The sequence below is a fragment of the Panthera uncia genome, chromosome E1 (assembly GCF_023721935.1).
Source record: "Panthera uncia isolate 11264 chromosome E1, Puncia_PCG_1.0, whole genome shotgun sequence".
In the NCBI taxonomy this organism is placed as follows: domain Eukaryota; kingdom Metazoa; phylum Chordata; class Mammalia; order Carnivora; family Felidae; genus Panthera; species Panthera uncia.
The window spans coordinates 1,577,248-1,601,177 of record NC_064814.1 but is presented as its reverse complement, the minus strand read 5'-3'; the positions used below and the strand labels follow the sequence as shown (position 1 = coordinate 1,601,177).

Here is a 23,930-nt window from a genome sequence, read left to right as displayed (position 1 = left end):
CTGATGGTCTTTTCCCGTCCGTGCCGGATTTACGCCTCTCTTTTGAGCGGGTTACCGTTCCGACCGGGCATGAATCACTGGCTCTTGTCATCCGGGGAGGACGGTAATGCTGCTGGAATTCTGGAAATCGCCTGATCTGCATTCACAGAGCCCCGTGTGCCAGAGAGAAAGCACGCTCGCGCACGCGCACACCCCTCCGAAGGCGCCCCGGCGGCAGTCGGAAGTCAATGTTTGTGCAATTTCCTTTTAAATATTCTCACACGAACAGCTCAGTTTTGGCAAAATGCTTGGGACTGTGTGAATCAGATGGTTTTGGGCTGTTCTGTGTTGCCCACAGCCAACTCTTCGGGGAGGGGGGTGGCGAACTGGGCACTGTCCCCAGTACTGCCAGCAGCACGTCTCAGGAATGAAGTCGAGTTCCCTCTCGATAAAAATACACACAGCTCTCTCCCTCAACTTGGAGGGGGGACAAGTCACAGCGAAACGAGGCATCGCAAGCTGGTGGCCCGCGTCACCAATTACAGAGCGCAGACGACGCCCACTTCCTGCATCGGACCCCCGCCCCACGAAACACGCTGGCGCCTGGGGCCCCTTGGGAGCAGACGGCACTTACGACTGGCAGGCGAAGGACATGCCGAAGATGGGGATACAGCGGAAGACGCCCTCCCAGCGCACGTAGCTGACCCGCTGCAGCCACTGCCCACCGAACAGGCCGTGCTTGAGGGAGGACAGCACGATCTGCACGAGGACGAGAAGGGAGGGCTCAGAACACACGGACGACCGAGACGGGACCCGGGACCCCCGGGGCCTCGGCCACGTGCTCCCCTGCAGCAAGAGCTGGCGTTGCCGGCCGGGGCCCGGGGTCCCCAGTCCGCTGCCCTCCGCTGTGCCACGGGCTGGACGCACGCAGCCACCAGGAGCTCTTGCTGCAGGACCCTCCTGGGCCTCCGGGCGGCTGCCTGCACTGGGGACTCGGCACAGACAGGACACGGCGAGGCCCAGATGGTCCCCACAAACTGGGCAGGTCCCTCCTTTTTTTTTTTTTTTAAAGTAAGTCCTACACCCAACACGGGGCTCGAACTCACAACCCGGAGATCAAGAGCCGCACGTTCCACCAACTGAGGCAGCCGAGTGCCACCCCCGACCCAGACAAACCTGGGGCTCCTGGGTGGCTCAGTCAGTCAAGTGTTTGACTCTTGATTTCGGCTCAGGTCGTGGCCTCAGGGGTTCGTGAGTTTGAACCCCATATTGGGCTCTGTGCTGACAGCACGGAACCTGCTTGAGATTCTTTCTCTTTCCCTCTCTGTCCCTCCCCCGCTCGTTCTCTCTCTCTCTCAAATACACAAATTTTAAAAAAGAATAAAAGACAAACCCATAGAGCACAGGGCTGTCTGGAGAGCAGGGGCGACCATCGCAGCACTGGCCCTCACAACTGGGGGTGCTGGCCGCACCCCCCCCCCCCAGCGCTCGGAGTCCCGAGGAAAACCCACTGCAGTATTTCCACCCCGTTCACTCAGGAGTGGGCGCTTCTGACCTTTGCCGTGAACGGGCAGGTCCGGGGCTCGGCTCCGAGGGGCCTCCGGGCACTCATAGGAAAGGAGCATTCTAGGCGTGAGCTCCACACCGGACCCCCCAGAGCTGGCCGGCTGTACACGGTCATCGAGAAAACAACTTGCCCCCTCGTGACTAAACACTGGCGCCAAGCCTCCCGATCCCAAGCTACACAGAAAATGTCTTTCCGTAAAACGAGGAGCATCCACACTTTGTCTCCTGGGGAGTCGGCCGCGCCCCCCGCCCTGGAAGACTCCCCTCCCCCGCCGTCGACGGCCCCCGAGGCCAGGCGGCCCGTGTGCCCCACCGGGGCTCACGAGGATAACTCTGGCTGCCAACCACATTCCCGTCGTCCCCAGAAGGCAGCGGGGGGCCAGCCCGGAGCCTCGGGCGGCCTCCACTCACCACGAACATGAACACGGTGTAGAAGATGAGGGCCATCGCGCTGAAGGACTGGATGGAGGCCATCATGTTCCTCTGCAGGCTGAGTGGGAGCACGATGCACAGGGACACCGCAAAGAGCAGGAACACGCGGAAGGTGCCGGTCACCTAGGGGGGAGCCGAGCATGCCGGGAAGGCCTCGTCCTGGGGGACCCCCAGCGTTACGAACCTGCGCGCCTGGAACCAACCCTGGCCCATCCCGCCGGCCCTCCCGTCCGCAGGGGGCTGAGCAGTGGCCCCACAGGGGCGCCACGCGGAACCGCCACAGCAGCGGCCACGGACCCTCCAGGGTACCGGGCCCGGGCGTGTCTCACCTGAAACCCGAACAGCCGAGCAAAGAAGTTGGACCCCAAGTCGCCAATCACAACGTAGAAGGCCATGCAGGTCCCCAGCATCAGCCCGATCATGCTGCGGAGAACGCGGGGGGGTTGAGAGGGCACCATCCTAGCAGGAGGCCAGGGGTCGAGCCCCGGGAGTCCCCGCCGATCATCACGGCTGGCCGGCGACCGCCCGGAGCCGGGCCCCATGGGAGACGCGGTGCCCAGCGTTCACCGGTCTGCGGGGCTGGGGGGCGCAGTGCGCCCTATCACACGCGACGCACACTGAGCAACTAGACTTCCCTCCCCACGGGGGGCTGCACACACCTTCCGGAGCTACCAAAGCGCCCCGCGATGCTGCTCAAGTTAAAAGAACAATCGACTGCTTCCAGAGAGACTTGTTCTTCTGCGTTCACGATTGCCTGGTTTAGAAGTCTACAAGGGCAATTTCCCGGCAATTTTTTCTTCTCGCAAAACTTCACTCCAAAGGGAGAAAGATAGGACACGTCCAATCTGATGCCGCCCTGAGGCGACAGCGTGCGGGGCGGGGGGCGCATGGGCTACGGGAGGGGTGCCGAGGAAGGGGCCCCAGCCAAGCGAGCGCTGCTGCGCTCTGTGTTCCGAGCTGTCCGGTCCTGAGGCTTAAGTAAGACTTTCACCCTCGACTCTAATCATTTCAAGGGAACACCAACTTGAACTCTCAGCTCCTTAGTAGGCGACACCTCAGAACAGGGTAGCCTTCTAAACCAACGCACGTCTGAGGCACGTGGCTCACGCAGCAGCTGTCCCCCGGCTTCTCAGCACGGGCGACGAAGGGCAGCGGGCGTCAGGTCGGCGAGGCCGCTCCACCTACCTGGTCTCCACCAGCATCTTCCCTGCTTTCCCGTAGGCGTGCAGCGCTAGGGCGGAAACACAGAGTCAGCTCCCGGCCAAGAACACGGAAAGCGCGCCGCCAAAAACGCCTCTAAAACGAGGTGAGGACGGCCATGTGACAAGGACCCGCGGTCTGGAGTTTCACGGGCGTGAGGAGAGCGTGCTCGGATTTTGGTTCCGTGCTGCTTCCGGTCTACCATCAAGGAAAGCACAGGAAAAAGAACAAAGCAAAGGAAAGACACAGGCAGTTGGCTTTTCTCATTCAAAACAAAACAAAACAAAACAAAGGAAAGCTGTCCCTGCAAAGTGGCAGTCTCCCACACGCAGCCCTGAAGGAGGCCGGCCCGGACCCGAGGCTGCAGGTGCACACGGGCGGGGGAAGGGCGGGGACAGGGCGGACAGTGCCAGGCGACCTCGCTTCCCCGTCACCCCAGAGCGCCGGTTCTCCAGGCTCACGCCAAAGGGACCTGGTTCAGGGCTCTTATGTTCACTCTCTGTGATTTCAGAAGAAAACTCTGAGAATCCTTTCTGGTGGGGCACTTTGGGTGGGAGGGGACAAGAGGTCTCAGACCTGCCCCTTTTCAGGACGGTGAACAGCGTGTCCCACGGTGGAGGGGAGTTGCCTGTCCTTCCTTCTTGGCAACAGAATGGCTTTGAGCAGATGAGAGGTTAAGAGCTGGGCTCCACAAGGCCCTTCCCAGGACTGAACAGCGGTCCGGGAACCCTGCATCCCCCGCCGTCCAGGCAAGTCCCCATCCCCCAGGGGCAACCGGAGAGGGGGTGTGAGCGCACAGCCCAGCTTCCTGCTCCGAGGGACTCGGAGAGCAGGAAACATGCAGGCCAGTTGGTGTCGATGAGTCCAAACAACACTCGTCACTTTTAAATGACTTCGGAAGAGGCACGGGGCTGCCAACAGCAAGGGAGCTTGGCACAGGCGACACGGGCTACGAGCGGGCCTCCCTGGTTTGTCTGACTCCCCGCCGGAGACTCAAGGCCAAGTTGAGGCCTTCACGAACGAAGGACTCCAGACGGCAGCCAGTAGCTGAAGGTCTGCTGTCACCAAAGGGAGGTGCTCCAAGGCCCCCAAGGACGGCCGGCAGGCAGCACAACCCTGGACGTGACCCGGAACTCAGTGCCCCGCAGAGGTGGCCCCGTTCCTGGCCCTCCCAGTCCTTCTCCTTCTGCACAAGGAGACGGAATGTCTACAGCATACTCCAAATGCTCAGAGCAGCTGCCAGAAAAAATTCCAGAACGCGCCCGCATCCTGGACAGCAAGAAAATGGAAGGCACTCTAGGAAGCAGAGGAGCACGGTGGGAGGTGACCCTCTTCACCCAGACAACTCAGAATGACATCCTGACCGGGCCGTCCCAGTTCCCGGCCTCCCCACTCACTCCTTTCTTTACCTACCCCGCCCCTGCTTCAAGTGCAGATCTCTCAGCAACCTCCAACCCAGAGTCTCAAACAGAAATGCCCAGCAGCCCCCAAGCCCCAGCCTCCCGCCTGGCACGGTGCTGGAAGGGCAGAGGGGGCCCGGGACTGCCCCTCAAGGGTGGAACCACAGTGCCAGACCGGCCCCATTGGGCTGGCAGGCGTCCGCAAGAGGGTTTCTGAGCAAGCCCCATCTGGTCTGGGTGTGGACCAGAGCTATGCCAGGCCGTTCCCCCCCTCCCCCCGCCCCGCCCCACCCCCACCGGTGATGGGCACTCTGCAGCTAACAGGCCGGGCCTCATGGGGACAAGCAGTAGGCGTGGCCCCGTACCAGCCTAAGCAGTGCACTCGTGCGGAGCTAGGACTGGTGCCAGGAGGCTCTCCCGGTCCTTCCCTGGGAGACAGGGTGGCGGCTCCTCCTGGGGGCCACTGCTCGGCCCAAGGCCCTGAGGCTGCCACGGACACAGAGCTCTCAGACCACCGGGCTCAGTGCGGGAGCCGGGCCGCGCTCCCGCTCTCTCCGCCAGCTGTCCAAAGCCTCCTCCGGACCACCGCCCGGCATCAGCAGGGCAGAGGAGGTGGTGTGCACACTAAACTGTGCCGTTCAAGACAGGACGGCGACCGCAACCCGGCCATCCCCGGAGCCGGGCCTCGGACTGCATTTGATTCCCCAGTGCCACCTGCACAGAGGACAATAAAACATTTGTTGCATAAATGAGGGTATAGAGACCCCTGGGCATCAGGAGGCTTGGCTTTATAGCCCTCGTGCCCAAGCCGCGTACCCACACGTGTGGGTCACACATCTGAAGACAGGCAGGGAGAAAACTGGCCGGACAGGCCCCCTGCAGGCCCCACCCCGGGCCCCGGAGCGGGCAGCAGGCTGACCAGGCCTCCGGGAGGTCGGACGACGAGACCACGGACACAGCACCAAAGCATCTGGTGCTCACAACTGAGAGCTCGGAAGCACCGGCCACACTCCACGGGTCGGGGTGCGGGCTCAGGGTGGCCTCACGGGGGCTGAGGCCACTGGAGGAGGCGGACTGGCCCGCAGGTCTGTCTTCTGAAGGCAAGGTCTAGAAAAGTCTACGTGAAGCAGGCTACACAGGGCGAGGAGCAGGAGGTAAGAAGTGGATGAGATTCGCCAACACGGCCCGTGAGCAGCCAACGCCACAAACACACAGAAGTAACAACAGCAAAAACCGCCCGGCGCTCTATTTCCCGACCAGCCGAGCTCCCTGTCCAGCAGCCACCTTCACACGGGTCACAGGGAGGGGGCAGCACGTGACCACCGCGGGGGATCACCACACCGCAAAACCATCGTAGACTCACGTCTGGGCGAGGCAGACATACCCGTGAAAAAGGCCCGTACGCGCCACCCCCCCCAACAGCCGTGGAGCGTTAGTGCCTCAAACGGCCTATTTGTTTGAGCTTCGCCCCCGCCCCAGCCCTGCACGGTCTCCAGGTCTGGCCGAAGGCCATCTGTCCACGTCCCTGTCCCCCACGGCTGCCTGACGCCCACGGACCCAGCGGACGGTGCACGCCGGGGCCAGGAGGTCTGCTGACAGAGACGGTCCGTCCTGACCCCGTGGCACCGGGATGCGGGGCGCCTCCTCGAGGGCCACCCTCTCCAGCCGTGGCGCAAGCTCTCACGGTCTCTTCCCATGAGAGGGAAGGAGAGGTCTCATCCCGCAGAGGATGGAGAGAAAGACCCTTCAGTAGGTCTCCGCCCAGGCGTGGGTCCGAGAGGCACTCTTCTCCTGTCGAGGACTCCTCTCTGAGTGGCGGGGTCTCTGTTTCTGGGAGACGGGGCCAGGCCCGAGGCTGGACACCAGGTGGCCGACACCGCAGGCGGGAGCTCACCCAACTGAGCCACTTTGCTGAACGAAAGACACCACCCACAACCGAAGACCAGTGGTGGTTTGGGGCCTCTTCTGCTTCTAGCAGCGGAGCCGCAGTCGCCCCAAGCGCGTAGAGGGGGGGCCCAGGCAGCCGCGTAGACGGGCGCCCACTGTCCGATTCCCTTTCGGCCTCTCATGTGCCACCACATCGGTCTGCCTTCTCGGGGACTTTCTAAGAATAATCAGACGGACCGCTGTCAAACCCGCGGCCTTCCCGGGCCTAGGGTCACACGTCCTCTTTCGGGGCACAGCCAAGCACCTCATGGGCCGTCTTCTCGGGAAACCCCGCCGTATGCAGACCCTCAGAGAGGAGAGAGGGGACCCCGAGGCCAGGGCCCCACAGGCGGGGGAAGGGGTGCCCCGGAGCACGATTCATCCCGGCGCGGTCCGTTCACCTGTCACTATCACTTCCTCAGGTGGCTCCGACGACGACGACGGCCTGAGAGCACGGCTCTCTTCGGGGAGGAGAGAAGGAGGCGCCCCTTCTCTTCGGGGAGGAGAGAAGGAGGAGGTCAGAGCGGATGCTGGCAGCTTGGCGCCGACGCAAAGCCGACGAACTGGAAGGAAACCCGAGGTGGAGCCGCCAAGAGCCCACGCGTGGACCCTGCAGATGCTTTTATTTCGTTTGGCCCCTGGAATCCGCACGCCGCTTCCTGTCGCCGCCCCCTCTCGGCCCCGGCGCCCCGGCCACATGCTGGCGGGAGGTGGGGGAGGCCGGGAAGGGGCTCTGGTCCAGAGCCCGGGGACTCTGCCCAGCTCTGAGATCCCCCACACCAGACATCCGAGGTGCGGAATCCACACCAGCCCGAGGACGCTGGGAAAGTAAGGGGCCCGCCCGCGGAGCCAAGCGGCCTAGGAAACAGTCCAAACCACAAGGAAGCAGAAAGCACAGCCTCCTCGCCCTCGCCCTCGCCCGAAATCCAAGGAAGACAGAACTAAAGGACACAAACTTACAACCGTGAGCATCGGGGAAACAGCACCGTTAGGGAGACAGGTGACGGGCCCGCCACCGGCCCAAGCCCATGACCGTCTCCCCCATGGCATCCACGGCGCGGAAGCACAGCAGACCCCGGGCCTGAGGACCGCGGGTCCCGCCGGAGTTCGGAAGGGAGACTCCCCACGGGTATTTGCACAAGTCGGGGACGGCGGAACAAGGGTCCCCTCGATGGTAACGCACGTGTTTCCGTTAACGGTTTTTGAAAACCGAGTTACGCTTTACGATAAGGAAAAGAAATGCCGTTCAAGGAAGTCCGGAAGCATAAAGTGGACGAAAAGCAAACAAACGAGGGAGAAAGGGCCCGGCGCCAGAGCGTGTGCTGCCTGCCTAAGAAGGGGCTTCGGGCTGGGGCCACCGCGCCAGGGGCCAGCGCTCTCACCCAGGCCGGCGTATGTTCTCCTCTTGCTCAGGCTGGCGGACTTCACCAGGAACATGCAGGACTGATGTGTCATCCAAGAGCAGAAAACCAAGAGCAGGGCCCCCAGGACAATGCCACACTGGAGGGTTGGGAGAAAAAGAGACAAAATAAAACCAGCCGGTACTGTGGCCTCACGCGCGTGGCTCCCGAGAGCCCTCCCCGCCTCCCTCCGCTCTTGCTGGTCCAAGACCCCGGCTCTGCCTCGCTTCTCTGCCCACGGGTGACAATTCCTAGCGCTGACAGGGACCGATTCCCCACGTGTGGCGGCCACACGCGTTGCGGCCCTGAAAGAGTGCCACGGACGCCATTTCCTCGGTGGCCTCTCCGAGTCTTAATGAACAGCCAGGTGCCGCCAACGAGCGGCCCCCCCAGTTCTCCGCGTGCACCCCGCAGTTCGCCACCTTCTAGCCACTTACATCAGCAGCTATGAGTGGTGACCACGTTCCGGAAGGAAGAGATTAAAAATGACATTGACACCTTTCTTACGAGTTCCAGAGTCACCATCTGACCCAGCGATCGCACCCCCCGCTATTTTCCCGGGAGAAGTGCACACATACACGTTCACTCCAAAACCTGCATGTACGGATTTATCCATAATCGAAAGCTGAAGAAACAGCTTCAGGGCAGGGACTAGGAAGCCTTGGGGAGCGTCTAAAGGGCTAGAGCATTTTTAGAAATAAACACAAGGTCAAAACGCCTGGGTGGCTCAGTCAGTGGGCATCCAACTCTCGATTTTGGCTCAGGTCATGATCCCAGGGTCATGAGATTGAGCCTCAAGTCCGGTTCCACACTAGGTGTGGGGCTTGCTCAAGCTTCTCTCCCTAGCTCTCTCTCTCACCCTCTCTCTCTCTCTCTCTCTCTCTCTCCCCCTCTCCCCCACTCGTGGTAATAAAAAAAAAAATTTAAGCAACTGAAATAAACACAGGGTCTTGGGACCGGGTTTTGAGGTTGAGTTGAGAGCAGGGGAAACAACCCGAAGGTTGGTGCCCCTACAGAGCAGACCAGTAGAGAACCTCCGTGACTGTATCTTTGTTTTATCCAGTCATCTTTCCTCTCTGACTTCCGGGTCCCCCATGTCAGGTGAGGTACCAGGGGTCCCTGTTACAAGTCAGGAGCCCTGTAGAGAGAGCCCTCCTTTCTTTCGTACAAGTGCCTGAATGCTGCAATGAGCAGACTTTTGTAAAATTTTCTATTAGTTCCTAACGTCAACGGTGACTTTGGTTCCTGGGGGCTACACCCAGCCTCGGACTTTTGTAAGAATTTCTGGGTGACTCACTTAGATGTCGTTTCCTTCTCACTCCCTTTTTTCCGCTGTGTAATCTGAGCGCATTACCCATATTTGCAGGAAAAAAAAAATAAAGCAAAAAAATAAAAGCTGAAGAAACAAGTGTCCTACTGGTGTCGACCAGAGACGAACATACAACATACCCTACAATCCAGCGATTCTACTCGAAGATAAACACCCCAGAGAAATGCACACGTGCCGGCAAAGCCCGCGCACAGGTGCTCACAGAGCTCCAGATGCAGGGAAGGGAATGAATTGTAGCGTATCTGTATAACAGACATTAAAACGCACAGGTAGGTGGGTAGACATTAAAATGCGCATAGCAGGGGCGCCTGGGGGGCTCAGCCAGTTGAGCGCCCGACTTCAGCTCAGGTCATGAGCTCACAGCTCGTGAGTTCGAGCCCCGCGTCGGGCTCTGTGCCGACAGCTCAGAGCCTGGAGCCTGTTTCGGATTCTGTGTCTCCCTCTCTCTGACCCTCCCCCGTTCATGCTCTGTCTCTCTCTGTCTCAAAAATAAAATAAAAAAACGTTAAAAAAATTTTTTTTATAAAAAAAAAAAAATTTAATTAAAAAAAATTTGTTTTTAATTTAAAATGCACATAGCAGGATGATTCTGTGTCCATAACGTCAACACAGAGGCACCACCCACAGACGGCCCTAGAGGTGAGAGGGTGGGCCGCCCGTGGAGGGGACAGTGCTGGCAAGGCTGTGTTCCTTGACGTGGGAGCTAGTTACCCGTGTGTGCTCACTTTCTCACAACCCGGCACGAGGACACCTAAGAGGGTGTTTCTTTGTATGTATGTCTTGCTTCGGCAAAATGTCCATTTTTGCTTAAAGGACCCGACTTACTACAACCAGACCAACAAAAAAAGCCCCAGACCAACTTTTTTTAAATGGCATGGCTGTCGGACACTAAGCACACACATCCCCAAAGTGCCCGCTGGCCTCCTGCTGCGCTCCAGCCGAGGGCCGCCCACGGAGGGGATGCCACGGCCAGACGAGAGTGGCTGTCCCAACCCCGCCAGGCCCTCAGGGTGGGGGAACCACTTGCGGTTCTGTGCGTGCACGTGGGCCTCCGCCACTCAGCTGTGAGCTCCCCCTGGGCCAGTGAGTCTGGCCCACGTTTAAATGCTCTGGCAGGGCCTCGTGCCCACCCCACAGCAGACTCGGGGACGGCTGAGTCACCCGGGTCCAAACGCGTGCCTCGCCAGAGCCCTGCCACGGTGGCACCTCACCGATCGATTTCAAGGATGGCAGCCGGGACTTGCAGGCACGCAACCACACGTGTCCCGGGAGGCCAGGCCACGCCAGGCAAGTCACAGTGCACGCTGGGATCTGCAGCGCTTACACACAGATGGGCGCCGTGGGCTCTGCAGCAGCAGGTGCAACGTGGCCTGTCACCTCGGCAGGCAGGGCCCCTGTCCTCCCGCCCACGTGTCTGTCAACAGATCAGTAACCCACATGGGAGCTCTAAAGGAATGCAGGCTGGTAGGCCCTGGGCGGGGGACCAAGAATCTCCAGGGGCACCTGGCTGGCTGGCTCAGTCGGTAGAATGTGCACTCTTGATCTTGGAGTCGTGAGTACGAGCCCCGGGTTGGGGCTAGAGTTGACTTTAAAAATAAATAGATTGGGGTGCCTGGGTGGCTCAGTCGGTTAAGCATCCGACTTCAGCTCAGGTCGTGATCTCGCGGTCCATGAGTTCGAGCCCCGCGTCGGGCTCTGTGCCGGGCTCTGTGCCGACAGCTTGGAGCTTGGAGCCTGGAGCCTGTTTCAGATTCTGTGTCTCCCTCTCTCTCTGCCCCTCCCCCGCTCACGCTCTGTCTCTCTCTGTCTCAAAAATATAAATAAAGGTTAAAAAAAAAATTTTTTAGGGGCGCCTGGGTGGCTTAGGCGGTTAAGCGGCCAACTTCGGCTCAGGTCACGATCTCGCGGTCCGTGAGTTCGAGCCCCGCGTCGGGCTCTGTGCTGACCGCTCAGAGCCTGGAGCCTGTTTCAGATTCTGTGTCTCCCTCTCTCTCTGTCCCTCCCCTGTTCATCCTCTGTCTCTCTCTGTCTCAAAAATAAATAAACGTTAAAAAAAAAAAATTTTTTTTTTAATTTTTTTTTAAATAAAAATAAAAATAAATAGATAAAGGGACACCCGGGTGGCTCAGGTCATGATCTCGCGGTCCGTGGGTTCAAGCCCCGCATCAGGCTCCACAGGGACAGTGCAAAGCCTGCTTGGGATCCTCTCCCTCCCTCTCCCTCTGCCCCTCCCTCACTCGTTCTCTCTCTCTCTCTCTCTCTCTCAAGATAAATAAATAAACATTAAAAAAAAAATAAATGCAGATTCAGGGGTGCCTGGCTGGCTCCAGTCAGTAGAGCATGTGACTCTTAATCTCAAGGTTGTGAGTTCAAGCCCCATGTTGGGGGTGGAGCCTACTTAAGAAATTTTTAGGGGCACCTGGAGGGCTCAGTCGGTTAAGCATCTGACTTCGGCTCAGGTCATGATCTCACGGTTCGTGGGTTCGAGCCCCACGTCAGGCTCTGTGCTGACGGCTGGGAGCCTGGAGCCTGCTTCCGATTCTGTGTCTCCCTCTCTCTCTCTCTGCCCCTCCCCTGCTTGTGTTGTGTCTCTGTCTCTCAAAAATAAATAAACACTCTTTTATAATTAAAAAAAAAAAAAAGAATCTCCAGATTAAAAACATAAATGTGCTATTTTTATCCAAAAGATGCTCAATATGAAAAATGCAAAGTGTCTGTTACTCCAAAATCAAACTACTGATGCCCACTTTCAGTTCCAGAACGTCATTTTATTTTCATTTTTCTACCTATTTGGTTTCATCACGCAAGACTGGTATGTGTGGCCTTGCGGGCCACCTGCCCTCCCCCTGCCCCCCCCCCCCCCCCCCCCCCAAGGAAGCAGCTCTCTCCAGTGGGCAGGGAGAGCCGCAACTCCATCCACCCATCCACCGGGCACTGAAGCTAAGAAGTTCATTTTTAGGGAAGAAGTTGCCCAATTGACAATTTCACCAACGTTCCTCTTCTAAAGTACCAAACACCTATTTTTTGTGCGTTATTTATACAGAAGCCAAATGAATCCACATCTCAAAAAAGGTGACTTTTTTCCATCCGGTCGTTAATGCCCGACACCTATTTTTAAATAGATTGCCGATTTTTTCAACCGAGGTAAGATTTACATATGGTGACACCCACAATCTAGCAAATTCTGTAACGACCTTGGAACCAACACCCCAATCTAGTTCCAGGACGAAGGACTTGACTTGTGCCCCCCCCCCAACACACACACGCCCCCATTACAAATGCAGTCGGGTCAGAGTTTTTAAAAATAATAATAAAGAGGGGGCGCCTGCCTGGCTCAGTTGATCTCAGGGTCCTGAGTTCGAGCCCCAGCACCCAATCTCTTGGGTGCAGAGATTACAAATAAAATCCGCAAAAAAAAAAGTTATAATCCTAAAGAGGGATAACACCGAATCCTGTGGCCACTCCCCACCTGGGAAACATCAGTCCGCTTTGCCACGCTCTGCACTGGGGTCTCAAGTTGTTAACCGGGAACTCTCCGGCCAAGGCCGAAACTCCGCCACCGCGCGCCTTTTACGGAGGGAATCCTCTGGGGCTTCTCCCGCACATCCACCCGGCCCTGGCTCCCCGCGCCCCGCCAACAGCGGACCCTGGGCCGGGTGAGCCCGCGGCGGCGAAGGGGCGACCCCTGTCCCGCTGGACTCACCTGTTTGAAGCAGAAAGGCATGGTGAGCACACTGACCCCTACTATGCTGTTCACTATGTTGGTGATCAGCCCCCAGTTGGAGGCGGCGGCCGCCGTCATAGCGCGGTGTCTAGGGCCCGGGGGCCCCGGTCCCAGGCGCTGGACGACCGCAGGATGCGAGACCCTGAGGGGAACGGGCGGCCGCCTGGAGGCGGCGGCCTCACGGGAAGGCGGCAGGTACAGTCAACCTCCAGACCTCGCCAGGCTTTCCGGCTGCCTCATGGCATCGCCCCCCTCCCCCACTAGCTCTCGGGGCCGCCTCCGGGTCCCCGCTCCCACACGCGGAAGAGCAGCCAGGCACCAGCCAGGGACACCTCAGCCCGACTTCACGGCCGCCTCTGCGAGAACACTTCCGCCTTCCGCAGCCTCCCCTGCCCGGAAGTGACGGCAGGAGGCGGGCTCTGAGGGGCGAGCACCAATGAAAGGCGGGCCTGGAAGGGCAGGCGGTGTCTTGAGGGGCTGGCGTGGAGGAAGAATCGACGTGACCTGGTGGGGCGGGCCTCGGCGGATCGTGAGCCAATGAGAAGCGGGTGCGGGCTTCCGGGGCGGGGCCTGGGGCCTGCGGTCGGCGGGTTGCAGGCGGGGCCTGCCGTGTTCGGGGTGAGGGTCCGCATCCGTCCGGAGCTTCAGACCGCTTTTCCCGCGGATCCGGTTTCTTGAGCCTCGCCTTGCAGGGGCTGGAGGACAAGGTCAGTGGCGGTCAAGAGAGAAAGGGCAGCGCGGCGCCTTTCGGGGAAGAGCGGGGCTTGGGGGGTTCAGTTTCAGCGATTACACTTTGGGACCGATTTCGGGGCGTGTGCTGGGTACCCCGGCCGCGGGGACCGGGGCTTAAGTGTTGGAGCTGAACACCGAACCAGTGTGGAGGAGCTAGCACCTCCGTTTTACGAGTGACACGCGGAGGCACAGAGAGGTTTGGTGGGCGCACAGCTGGTAGGAGAGGGCGTGGGGATCTGCTTCCTGGGCCGGCGCCCTTTAGCACTACACGCGGATCAGTGCAAAGAGAGAAGCTAACATTGTAAAAGGAGCAGAGAAAATACTGTGAGAGGACAAGAGAGGTAGAGACCAATAGGAGTCCTGAAATCTAGGCGGGCTTCAAGAAGGAGGTAGCTTCTAGGCCTGGCCTTGAGGGAGAAACAGGAATGGAAGACTAAGGGAGAGAATGGAGAGAGGACATCTGTGAATTCCTGGCACCTGGCGATGCTCGCTATGTGTCTGCTGACTGGATGCATAGAGACAGGAGGGCTGGGAAGGACCTTCTCAGGAGGAAGCAAGTAAATCCAAGCAAGGTGGAGCTGTGCACAGGAAGAGTTACCAGCTGCTGGGAGAGGATATAAGGCGACCGCGTTTGTGGACACACCAAGGACCTTCTGTCCTAGAGCAGAAGCTGATTCTTCAGCTGCACGCAGGGCAGCCACTAGATAAGGCTCTCCCCCCGCCCCACCCCACCCCAGACACGAGAGGAAGAAGAGGGAATACCGGGTAAAGAGTACTTAAATTCAAAGTCAAAACAGGAAATGCCATTTATTTTCCTTTATAGAAATCATACATACATTCTATAACCTTTTTATTACTTACGTAATTTTTGTGAGATGTTAGCATGCAAGATAGGATATGAAACTCAAATGTGTGTTTCCACAGAGAGTGATAAATACTCATGACCCCACCGTTCGGCTTTAAGACAGAATACCAACTTAGAGACTCCCTTTGGCCCCTCCACATGTCTACCTTCCTGTCCACTTCCCAGATGTGGACACAGCTTTTCGGGATCATCACTATCCAGATTTTATCATTTCATTACTTTTCCTTTTTTTCAATAGGCTTCATGCCAGGCACAGAGCCCGACACAGGACTTGAACTCACCACCTTGAGATCAAGATCTGAGCTGAGGGGCGCCTGGGTGGCTCAGTTGGTTAAGCGTCCGACTTTGGCTCAGGTCATGATCTCACGGTTCCTGGGTTCGAGCCCCACATCGGGCTCTGTGCTGACAGCTCAGAGCCTGCAGCCTGCTTCAGATTTTGTGTGTGTGTCTCTCTCTCTCTCTCTCTCTCTCTCTCTCTCTCTCTGCCCCTCCCCTGCTTGTACTCTGTCTCTCTCTCTGTCAAAAATAAACATTAAAAAAAAAAAAAAGATCTGGGCTGAGATCAAGAGTTAGGTGCTTACCCTACTGAGCCACCCAGGCACCCCCTCATTACTTTCCTTAAAGGTTTACCACATATGGATACATCCCTAAACAATTACTGGGAAGTTTACTATTTGTCTCTTAATATTCATTTTTTCTGTCTCCCAAATTTCTCCAGTACATACGGCTGCCTAGGATAAAGAACGCACTTCCCAGCCTCCCTCGTGTCTGGTGACGCCTCATCCTACTGCTTGTAACATAGAGGTCACTGGCGGAAGCCGGCTCGGGCCATGCGGACCGTGGCAGGAGTGGAACAGCCAGCTGCAAGGAGCCTGGATCCCTGGACAACATGAGATGGCAGAGCCATCATCCCAGCCCCTGACTGCCTCCTCCACACTGCTCCACGGAGTGGAGACAAACCTCCCGTTTAAGCCATTGCTACTTTGGACTCCGTTGCATGAAGCCCAAGTTGTAGCCTAATTAATTCAGCAGCATACGGGGGTAGAGCATTTGGGCCTTTTTGATGTTTCTACTCGTGGACTCACATGTGTGTATTCTTCTGTAACTTCCCTTTTGACTCAACCGTTGGCAAGATTCACCATCATACTGCTGCTCTGAATCATTCCTTCTTGCTGCTCTATGGAAGTCTACTGTTCTGATAGCCCAGAATACATGTGTTTATGCTCCTGCTGAGGGCACCTCACTTGTTTCCAGTTATTTGCCATTATAAACAGTGATACAGTGACGGTATTGTCTCTTTCCTCTGTTAGAGTTTCTCTAGAGCAGGTACCTACGAGGGGAATTGTAGATTGAAGAGTATGCGAGCCTTCGATGTTCCTAGATATGGCCGAACTGCTTATACTGTACTTCAAAGTACTTACAAGAGTTCTTGCGAGTTTACATCGGAGGCTGGAAAACTTTCCTGCAAAGAGTCAGGTAGCAGATGATGTGTTCTGCTTTGCAAGCCATGTGGACTCTATCCCAACCATTCAGTTCTGCTGTCGTAGCTCAAAAGCAGCGCTAGCCAATACGTAAACAGAGGAGTGTGTCTGTGTTCCAATAAAACTTTATTTACAAAAATATTGGCCGGCCCCATTTGGCCTGAGGGTCGTGCATTGCGCTCCCCTGCTCTGAATTGTCACCATCACTTGGTATCCTCAATGTGGTCAGTCTGGTGACAAATGAAATCTTCCTGTGGTTTTAATTTGTTCTCCTTACTTGTAGGTCAACCACCTACTCGTATTTTTTATCATCCATTCGTATTTCTTCTGTGGAACGCCTGGTCCTTTTGACCCATTCTTCTAATTGGCTTATGAATTTTGAGAAGTTCTTTCTATGTGCTTGATAACTAACCCTATGTCCCTCATACTGGGCCTGTCTGATGTCTTCTCATTGTATTAGTTCTCCATTGCTGTTGTGGCAAATCACTGCAAACCTATCAGTTTACCCAACACGAATCCCTTACCTTACGGTTCTGTAGGTCAAAAGTCCAGTATGGGTCTCAGCAACCGAAGTCAGGGCCTGGGCAGGCCACCCCCTTTCCGGAAGCCCTAGGGGAAAATCAGTTTCCTGCTCCTGAACGCCCACAGAATTCACTTTCTTAGAGTGGTAGGCCCAATAGCCCTGTTTTCTTGCCAGCTGTAAACGGAGGGCCGTCCCCAGGTTCTGGAGGCCACCTCATGGTCCCCTTCCTCCACTCTCAGAGCTTCAACGGAGGGAGGGGTCAACTCCCCCTCAATGTGCATTTCTCTGACCCAGCCAGGAAAAGTTTTCCAGTTGTAAGGAGTCACATGATTAGATTGAGCTCATCAGGTAACCCCGGATAATTTTCCCATCTCAAGGCCTATTACCCTAGTCCCTTTCTACCAAGTCCCCTGGGCCAGATGAGCCCATTCACAGGTTCCAGGGGTTAAGGGGTACACATCTTTGGGGAGGCCTTTGTGCCTACTACACTCATTCTGAGATTTAAGTTACGTTTCTTTGTCAGGAATATCTTAGAAGTGATGACCTGTTTTCACTGAATCCTAGCGGGTGCTGCAAGACTTTGCTTTGTCCAATCACGGACGATGTTCTCTTTGATGGCCTGATTAGGTAGGCTTCTCCACCGTAAAGTTACCTCTCTCTCGTTTGTAATTAATGAGTGCTTTGGGGGCAGGTAATTCGAAACTAAATATCCCGGTCCCTATCAAACTTCCAATTTATCAACTGATCGATATCCGTGCAGACTCGTGGTTTCCTATTTTATTCAGTGGGTCGTAATCCGTGACTATCACTGGTTTTCTTCCCCGTGTTCTAGTTTATCCCAGATCTGCACTGTCCCTCGGTGTGTCCTCGTCATGATCTGAGGACTTTTGCTTTCTTGCTCAGTAAGATGTCCCCGGCTCATCTCGTACTTCTCCTGCAATTAGTCATTTCTCCAAGGATCCCTGATTCTTTCCGATGGAGAATGGTAATAGAAGCAAAGATCTGGGCCCCGGGTGTGCGCTCAGCCGTGGGATGTCCCTGCTCCCGGGCCACTCAGTGACAGAGCTAGGAGGTCGGGGGGCATACACCACACGCTCACGGCCGGACTTCCGCGTAAGCCCATCTGTGCGTGTTAAAAGCCACGAGTTCGTGGCAGGACCTCCAAACGCCCGTGGAGGTCCAGGGCCATGGTGTTCATTCTAGAAGTCCCCCTTCGGCATTAGCAACTCCCTGGCTTACGCCCACCCACGTCCTTCGGGCTCCAATCCCCTGCCCCCCCCGGATCCCCTCCCCATCCACGTCAGTGCTGGGTGGCCTCCCCACCATCCAATCCCTGCTGGCACAGACACCCAGCTCATCCTGCCCCACCTGAAGTTTTCAGGACGGAAGTGAAAGCCAGTGGCCATTTTTGACCCTGTGCCCCCTCCACACTCACCTCCCACACGTGAGATCAATCACCAGAACAGACAGGGTGCCGATGTCCCGTGGGAGACCTCTGTGGCTTCTCCAACACAAAGGCTGTGTGACCTCAGGCACATTCGTGAACCTCTCTGAGCCTGCTCTGGGGCACCCACCGCTGAAGTGGCAGCTCTAAGGGCAGCAAGTTTCCATAAGTTTGCTAGAGACGACAGCTGTGGGCGCCATCTAGGGAAGGAAGAGACCGCACATGGGTGGGGAGAGGGGGTGCTGACCCTGTCCGTGGTGAGGTGAGGATCCTTCTTCTCCCCTGCTAGGCAGGGGCTGCTGCTTTGCCAGGGGTGAGTCTGTGTCACCCCATTCCCCTCCAGATCCCCCCGCCTCAACCATCACCGAAGAAATGCGGGGGCCCAGCCTGGGCTCAGTCCACATGGGAACCGCAGCCACTTCTGAGAAGGGCTCTAGGGGAGCCGGTGGCAGGCAGAGCCCGGGCCAGGGAGCAGGATCTGTCCTGTGTGTGAGTGGAAAATGAAGCCGATGACCCCACCTGTACACGTCCAGGGAGGGCTGGCCCCTTCTCTCCCAGAGAGCATCTTTATCAGGCAATTCTCTGCTTTTTCATCTGGGTCTCCAGCTTCCAAACTGGAGGCATGATGGGAGGCCAAGATAGCCCCTCGGAAATGAGTGTCAAGGACCCCGGTGGGGCTGGGGGGGGGGGCGGGGGAGGAGCCTGGGCTATGTGGGCGTCAGGGAAGCTTGCATGGGGCCTGGCAGGCAGGGGTTACATGCTCACTCCAGCCCAGTGACCGCACTGTCCAGAAACGAGTTTCCATCCCCCTTTCTGGTTGGTGCTCCCCCAGTCAGACCGCCTGCATCAGAGCAGGGCCTCGAGGCTACCCCAAATCCAGGGACGTGTCTGGAGGGGAAGCCCAGGGCCTGATGGCTCCGTCCCTGCCTCCCGCTGTTTATACAACCCCACAGCCATAAACCTGACAACAGGTCCGGAACACAGGAATAGATCTCATTTAGCATCCCCTAGATGGGTCGCCACTGGAACCCACCAACCCCCTACCACAGCCAGACACGCCGAGGGCCACATCACAGGGGTAGCGACCACATGAGATGCCAGCTGCGCAGGGAGTCTCAGGATGCTACCCCCCAACACACGCACTTGGCCTTGGCTTCTTGGGTGGGGGCAGGGCTGGGGGCAGTCAGGCCTCGATGAGGTTGGAGAAGCCAATCGAATCTGGTCCCTTCCACCAGCCCTGAGTGTTTGTCCACATACTCTCCTCCGACTGTTTCACTGGCCCCCTTGGGAGGGGAGGGGAGACCCAGGCTGGCCCTAGCGTGGACACACGCCCTCCTCCTCTGTCAGGATCCCCAGCTTGGAGCTACCTGGGGCCAAGATGGGGTTGGGTGCAGGGGGCTGGGTGGGCTAGGCGGGCCCAGCTTTGGGGGCCCGTCCTTGGGCCCAGATCCAGAAGCCACTACCCAAGGGTTTTTCCCAGGCCTTAGACTGTGGTCACCCCCTGGTGGCTCAGATACAGGGAGGGGGGCTACAGGCCGAGGCTCAGGCTGTGCTGAGCAGGCTGGGCTCCCGGGGGCTGCTCTGGACCCCTGTGCTTGACAGGCCTGGGAGAGCCGGGAGTGGGGGCACAGCAGCAAGGTCTGTCCTGGGTCTGGACGCTGATCACTCTGCCTCCAGAGACCTCTCGCTGGCGAGGGGCTGGGGAGGGGCACCCCATCTCCTCGGAGCCTGGCCCCTGCCGCGCCTCCCCGGCTCTGCCGTCCCCACCCCTGGCCGCCTTAGCTGCCCAAGCCAGCTGCAACTCATGCTGGGCTGGGTTCACACACCACCTGATTGGCCACACTCGGCCTGGAGAACCCCGGGGATTTGCCTGATGGAAGCGTGTGCAGAGGAGAAACCTGCCTAATTCCAGCAGATGCCTGCAGGTGAAGAGGGTGGGGAGCCCACCACGGACCCCGGACCCCTCGCCTTCTCCCCCTCAGCTCTGACCTCTGCTGCTTCCCGCCGCCCCGCAGGTGGCCACTCTGATCCTGGAGCCCCAGACTCTGTCCTGCCCTTGGGGGGACCCTTGGCAGGAGCCTAGCCTTCTCCAGCCTCTCCTCCTTCTCTCTGCCCTTCTCTGCAGCATCCGCCGGCCCCAGCGCGCATCGGTCCCGTGGATGGATGGGGTCCCTGCCTGGGCTCCCCTCATGCAAAAGCACCCTGGCGATCAGAGGCCCCAGAGCCCTTTTGCCCAGGGAGAGGAGCTCACAGGGCTCTCTTCTCCGGGAGCAAATTCTAGAACTAGAGTGCTCACGCCAGGGGCGTCCACAATGGCAGCCTCCCGTGTTCTCAGAGCTTTCTCGCCTGCGCTGCTCATTTCCAGGTGCACGGCGTCTGCTCCAGTGGGTGGTCTGGGCAGGCGGCAGGGGCTGCGGTGACGGGAGCTCAGCCCTGGGACTGATGTATGGAGGCAGCCCCTCTAGACTGCTTGGGGGTCCGAGGCCATCACTGCATGGTGGCCCACAGTCTTCGCGGGGGGAGAGGTGGGGACAGGCCTGGTCAGGACAGCACAGGGGCCGGGGACCCACCTGCCTCGCTATGCACCACCCCCCCCCCCAGCGCAGGTGCACCAGGCAAACAGGACCCTTCCCTCTCAGCTGCTGGACGGCAGAAATGAAAGTCCCCTCAAAACCTCTCACTCCTTCCTGTGCCCCAAGAGTGGAAATGATGCTGCTCCTGGAGTCGGGACTTCTGTCTGGCTCTGGGTTCAGCGGTGGCAGGACCCTGGGTAAGTCACGCCCTCTCTGGCGGCCTCAGCTTCCTCACCGCTAGAAAGGCCATCGGATTAGAAGGTCCGTGGGCTGGGAGCCACCCAGCAGCTCACGCTCAGTGTCCCATCCCGGTTCGCCCAGGCGCCTGGGTGGCTTTGCAGACAAGCCCACAGCCCTGCCATCAGACTCCCTCCCTCCCCTCTGAGCGACGCACGGTGCTGGCCCTTCCCAGAGGCCCCGTCCACGGGGCCTGCCGCCCGGCCCGCGGTCGTCAGTACCCACTGGCAGCTGACTCTGGGCTAAGTGTGCCTCGAAGTGGCCCTCTGACCTGCATCCACGCCCCCCTTTCCTTACTAGCAGCGTTCCTGTCATTGCCCACAGAGGGCAACCAGCTACAAGATTACTCTTCCCTTTTTCCCTTTGCGGCCAGACGTGCTCATGCGACTAAGATCTCACCCACGTTAGCTGAAGGGTTGAGCAGATTTCAGGAAAGGCTTCTCAATAGTCCTTTTTACCTCCCCCCTCCTCCCTCATCCTGCTGCCTGGAATGCAGACGTGACGGCTGGAACTCCCGCAGCTACAATGGGGCCATCCTTGGCTTCTCCCTTTCAACACATCTCTCCCATCCAGTCTGTCGGGAAACCTTGCTGAATCCATGTTCAGACAGTCTCGCTTTGGACCACCTCTCACCACTGTCTCTGTTTCCACCACGATCCCGGCTACCATCATCCGTCTCTCTCCTGGGTCCCTACAAGGTTCCCCTCGCTAAGGAGCTGCTACCCTGGCCTCCCCACAGTCTGCTCTCCGCACAGCGGCCAGAAGGTCTGACCTTACCTGCTTCTGTTCAACCCCTTCGCACTCAGAGAAAAGCCTAGGCTCTCACTGCGCCCACACGGTCAGCGCCCCACCATCCCCTTTCCTCACTGTTCCCTTGCAGCCACACTTCTCCTGCCGGGGACACCCCCCCCCCCGCCCCCCGCCCCCCAGGCCTTCGCCCTGGCTGTCGCCTCCGCCTGGAGCATGTCCTCAGATACCCCTAGGCTCTCTTCTCTACCCCCACGCTTCTGTCCATTCCTTGCCTCCCTGGAGGCCATTCTGCTCATCCTACTTAAAATGGCAGCGGCCATTTAAGGGCCCTCTGCCGAGCCCTGGGTCTTCCCACGGAACCTCCCGCCTTCTGACACACCCTTTAATTTACTACTATTTATCGTCGTAGTAGGGGTATCGTAGAAGTATCGTAGAAGTCTGCCAGCTTCCAGACCATCTCGCCTACTAAAGGGCAAACTCTATAGCATTTGCTGAGAAACGTATGATGCTCGGACCCCGAGGAGGGAGGCCGCGGGAGGCGGGCACTGCCCAGCTCGGGGCCACCCACCACCGGCAGAGCCTCTGGTGTTGAAGCCACTTGTTTTGGGCCTCCGGATAGAGGCAGCCAACGGCAACCCGTTAGCCGCTCCACTTTACAGATGGGGAAATTGAGGCTCAGAGAGGCAGAGCAGTTTGTCCGAGGCCACATCACTCCTGAGTGTGGGGCTGAGATGTCGGACGCATTGTTGTGGCTCCGGGGTCCCCTGCACCCCAGGGCTGTTCGCCTCTGCCCCCCGCTGAGCTGAGGGCAGTTTCTTCCTGCTGATGCTGGAGTCCAGCACAGCGCCTGTGGGACTAACCCGTGGGGACACTTCAGGACACGTTAGGAGAAAGAGGGTACAATGAACACTATGACGCACTCTAGACCTGACCCCTGGCCGCAAGCTTTAGGAGCCTCGTGTGGCCCTCACGGGGCCCCCCTTTCCCTGGTGTGACCGGGTCCGGTCCAGCGGCTAGTAGAGGTGCGTCCCCAGTCCCATCAGGTGTGGCCAGGCTGAGGAGGAGGGACAGCGTGAGCCCTGTGAAGTTCCCCAAAGCTTCAGATTGTAGTCCTGGTCTGTAGGAGGAGACGCCCCCGAACCTCATTATCATCTTGTAATTAGAGGGGTTGTTGAGATTCGGCGAGATGAAAACCCTGCCTCTGTCCGTCCACATGCTTTTCCCTTTCCCGAAAATTCCAGGCCCGAGGGTGGCGCTGCCTGGATGCACAGGTGCACAACGCCCGCCCCGGAGGAGGGAGCCGCGTGCACGAGCCGCGGGCGCGCTCTCCGCTCTGCGAGTGTGGGCCGGGTCCTCCCTGCAGGTCCCGGGGGAAGTCACAGGTCGTGCCCCTTCCTGTCAGGGCAGGAGGCAGGCCTGGGGGCACAGGAAAGGCGGGGGTGACTTCCGAGCACGTTCTCCCCCTGATTTCATTCTCCCGAAACACCAAACGGGTCAAGAGCTGGCGCTTGACCCCAGTCACCTGACCCGTAACCACCAGGCCACACAGCTGCCCCCGTCTGCTCTGGGCCTCAGTCCTCCCTAAGCCGGGACGGCCAGGATGTCCCGTGGCCGCATTCTGCCCAGCCTCAGCCCCGTAGTTTGGGACAAAGCCGGGGCTGAGACCCCCGCACTGCTTTCTACCCCAGGGACCCTCTGCCAGGCAGGCCGGCGAGGGGGCACAAAGCCTCACGCCTGCTCCCCAGGCTGTGTCTAGGGAGGGGTGTTCTGGCAGCAGATGGGTGGTCCCCAGGCTAGCCAGGGTGAGATCCCCCGAGGCTCTGAGAGAGAGGAGGGAGAGGCGTGGCCTGCAAGGGCCCTAGTCTGGCACCTCCTGGTCCTGGGGGCCCCCTGCCTGCCTTCCTCTCCAGCCCCGTAGGTGGGAGCTGCCCTGTCCACACTGGCCCACCTGGGCCGGCCTCCGAAGTGGGGAGACCTCCCCAGAACTGACCCTCCCCCAGGGCAGCCACCCAGGGATCAAAGAGGTGTCACTGTCCCCCCTGAAAGGTGTGCCCCAAGTAGGATTTGTCCAAATACCACAAAGCCTGTGCACCCTGCCCAAGGTGACTCACAGTGGAGGAGGGGCGACCCTGGAAAGTCACATGGTCCTGCCTCTCGAGGGACATCCCCCTCCTGGGAAAGGTTTCCCTTGCCCTCAGGATACCCGAGGATATCCTCCAGGTGGCCCCAGTGGACCCCGAGTGATAGATTACTGACCTTCTCTCTGCAGGTTGGAGGATGAGGCGGGGGGGGGGGGGGGGGGGGGGGAACCGGCCGGGGGGCCCGGGGGGCGGGTGGGGGGGTGTCCGGGCCCCCCCCCCAACCCCCC

The 23,930-nt window shown here is 58.6% G+C and overlaps 1 protein-coding gene and 1 long non-coding RNA gene across 3 annotated transcripts in view; one reads left to right on the top strand and one right to left on the bottom strand.

Annotated features, from left to right (window-relative positions):
* SLC38A10 (solute carrier family 38 member 10) overlaps positions 1–13,357 on the bottom strand; it is a 46,381-nt gene extending 33,024 nt beyond the window's left edge. The window contains exons 1-6 of one of the 2 annotated variants that reach the window (XM_049635515.1): positions 12,937–13,357; positions 7,886–8,003; positions 3,163–3,208; positions 2,307–2,400; positions 1,957–2,100; positions 614–738 (exon numbers count right to left, since the gene is read on the bottom strand). In XM_049635515.1, the coding sequence (XP_049491472.1) occupies positions 614–738; positions 1,957–2,100; positions 2,307–2,400; positions 3,163–3,208; positions 7,886–8,003; positions 12,937–13,035 (626 nt within the window). In that variant the 5' untranslated portion in view covers positions 13,036–13,357. The remainder of the gene's footprint in view (positions 1–613; positions 739–1,956; positions 2,101–2,306; positions 2,401–3,162; positions 3,209–7,885; positions 8,004–12,936) is intronic. The other variant, XM_049635516.1, reaches the window with a different exon arrangement.
* Positions 13,358–13,523: 166 nt separating this feature from the next.
* LOC125926266 (uncharacterized) lies at positions 13,524–15,797 on the top strand. Its single transcript, XR_007459035.1, has 2 exons — positions 13,524–13,664; positions 15,273–15,797. It is a non-coding gene; the product is annotated as an uncharacterized LOC125926266 (long non-coding RNA).
* The last annotated feature ends 8,133 nt before the right edge of the window (positions 15,798–23,930 follow it).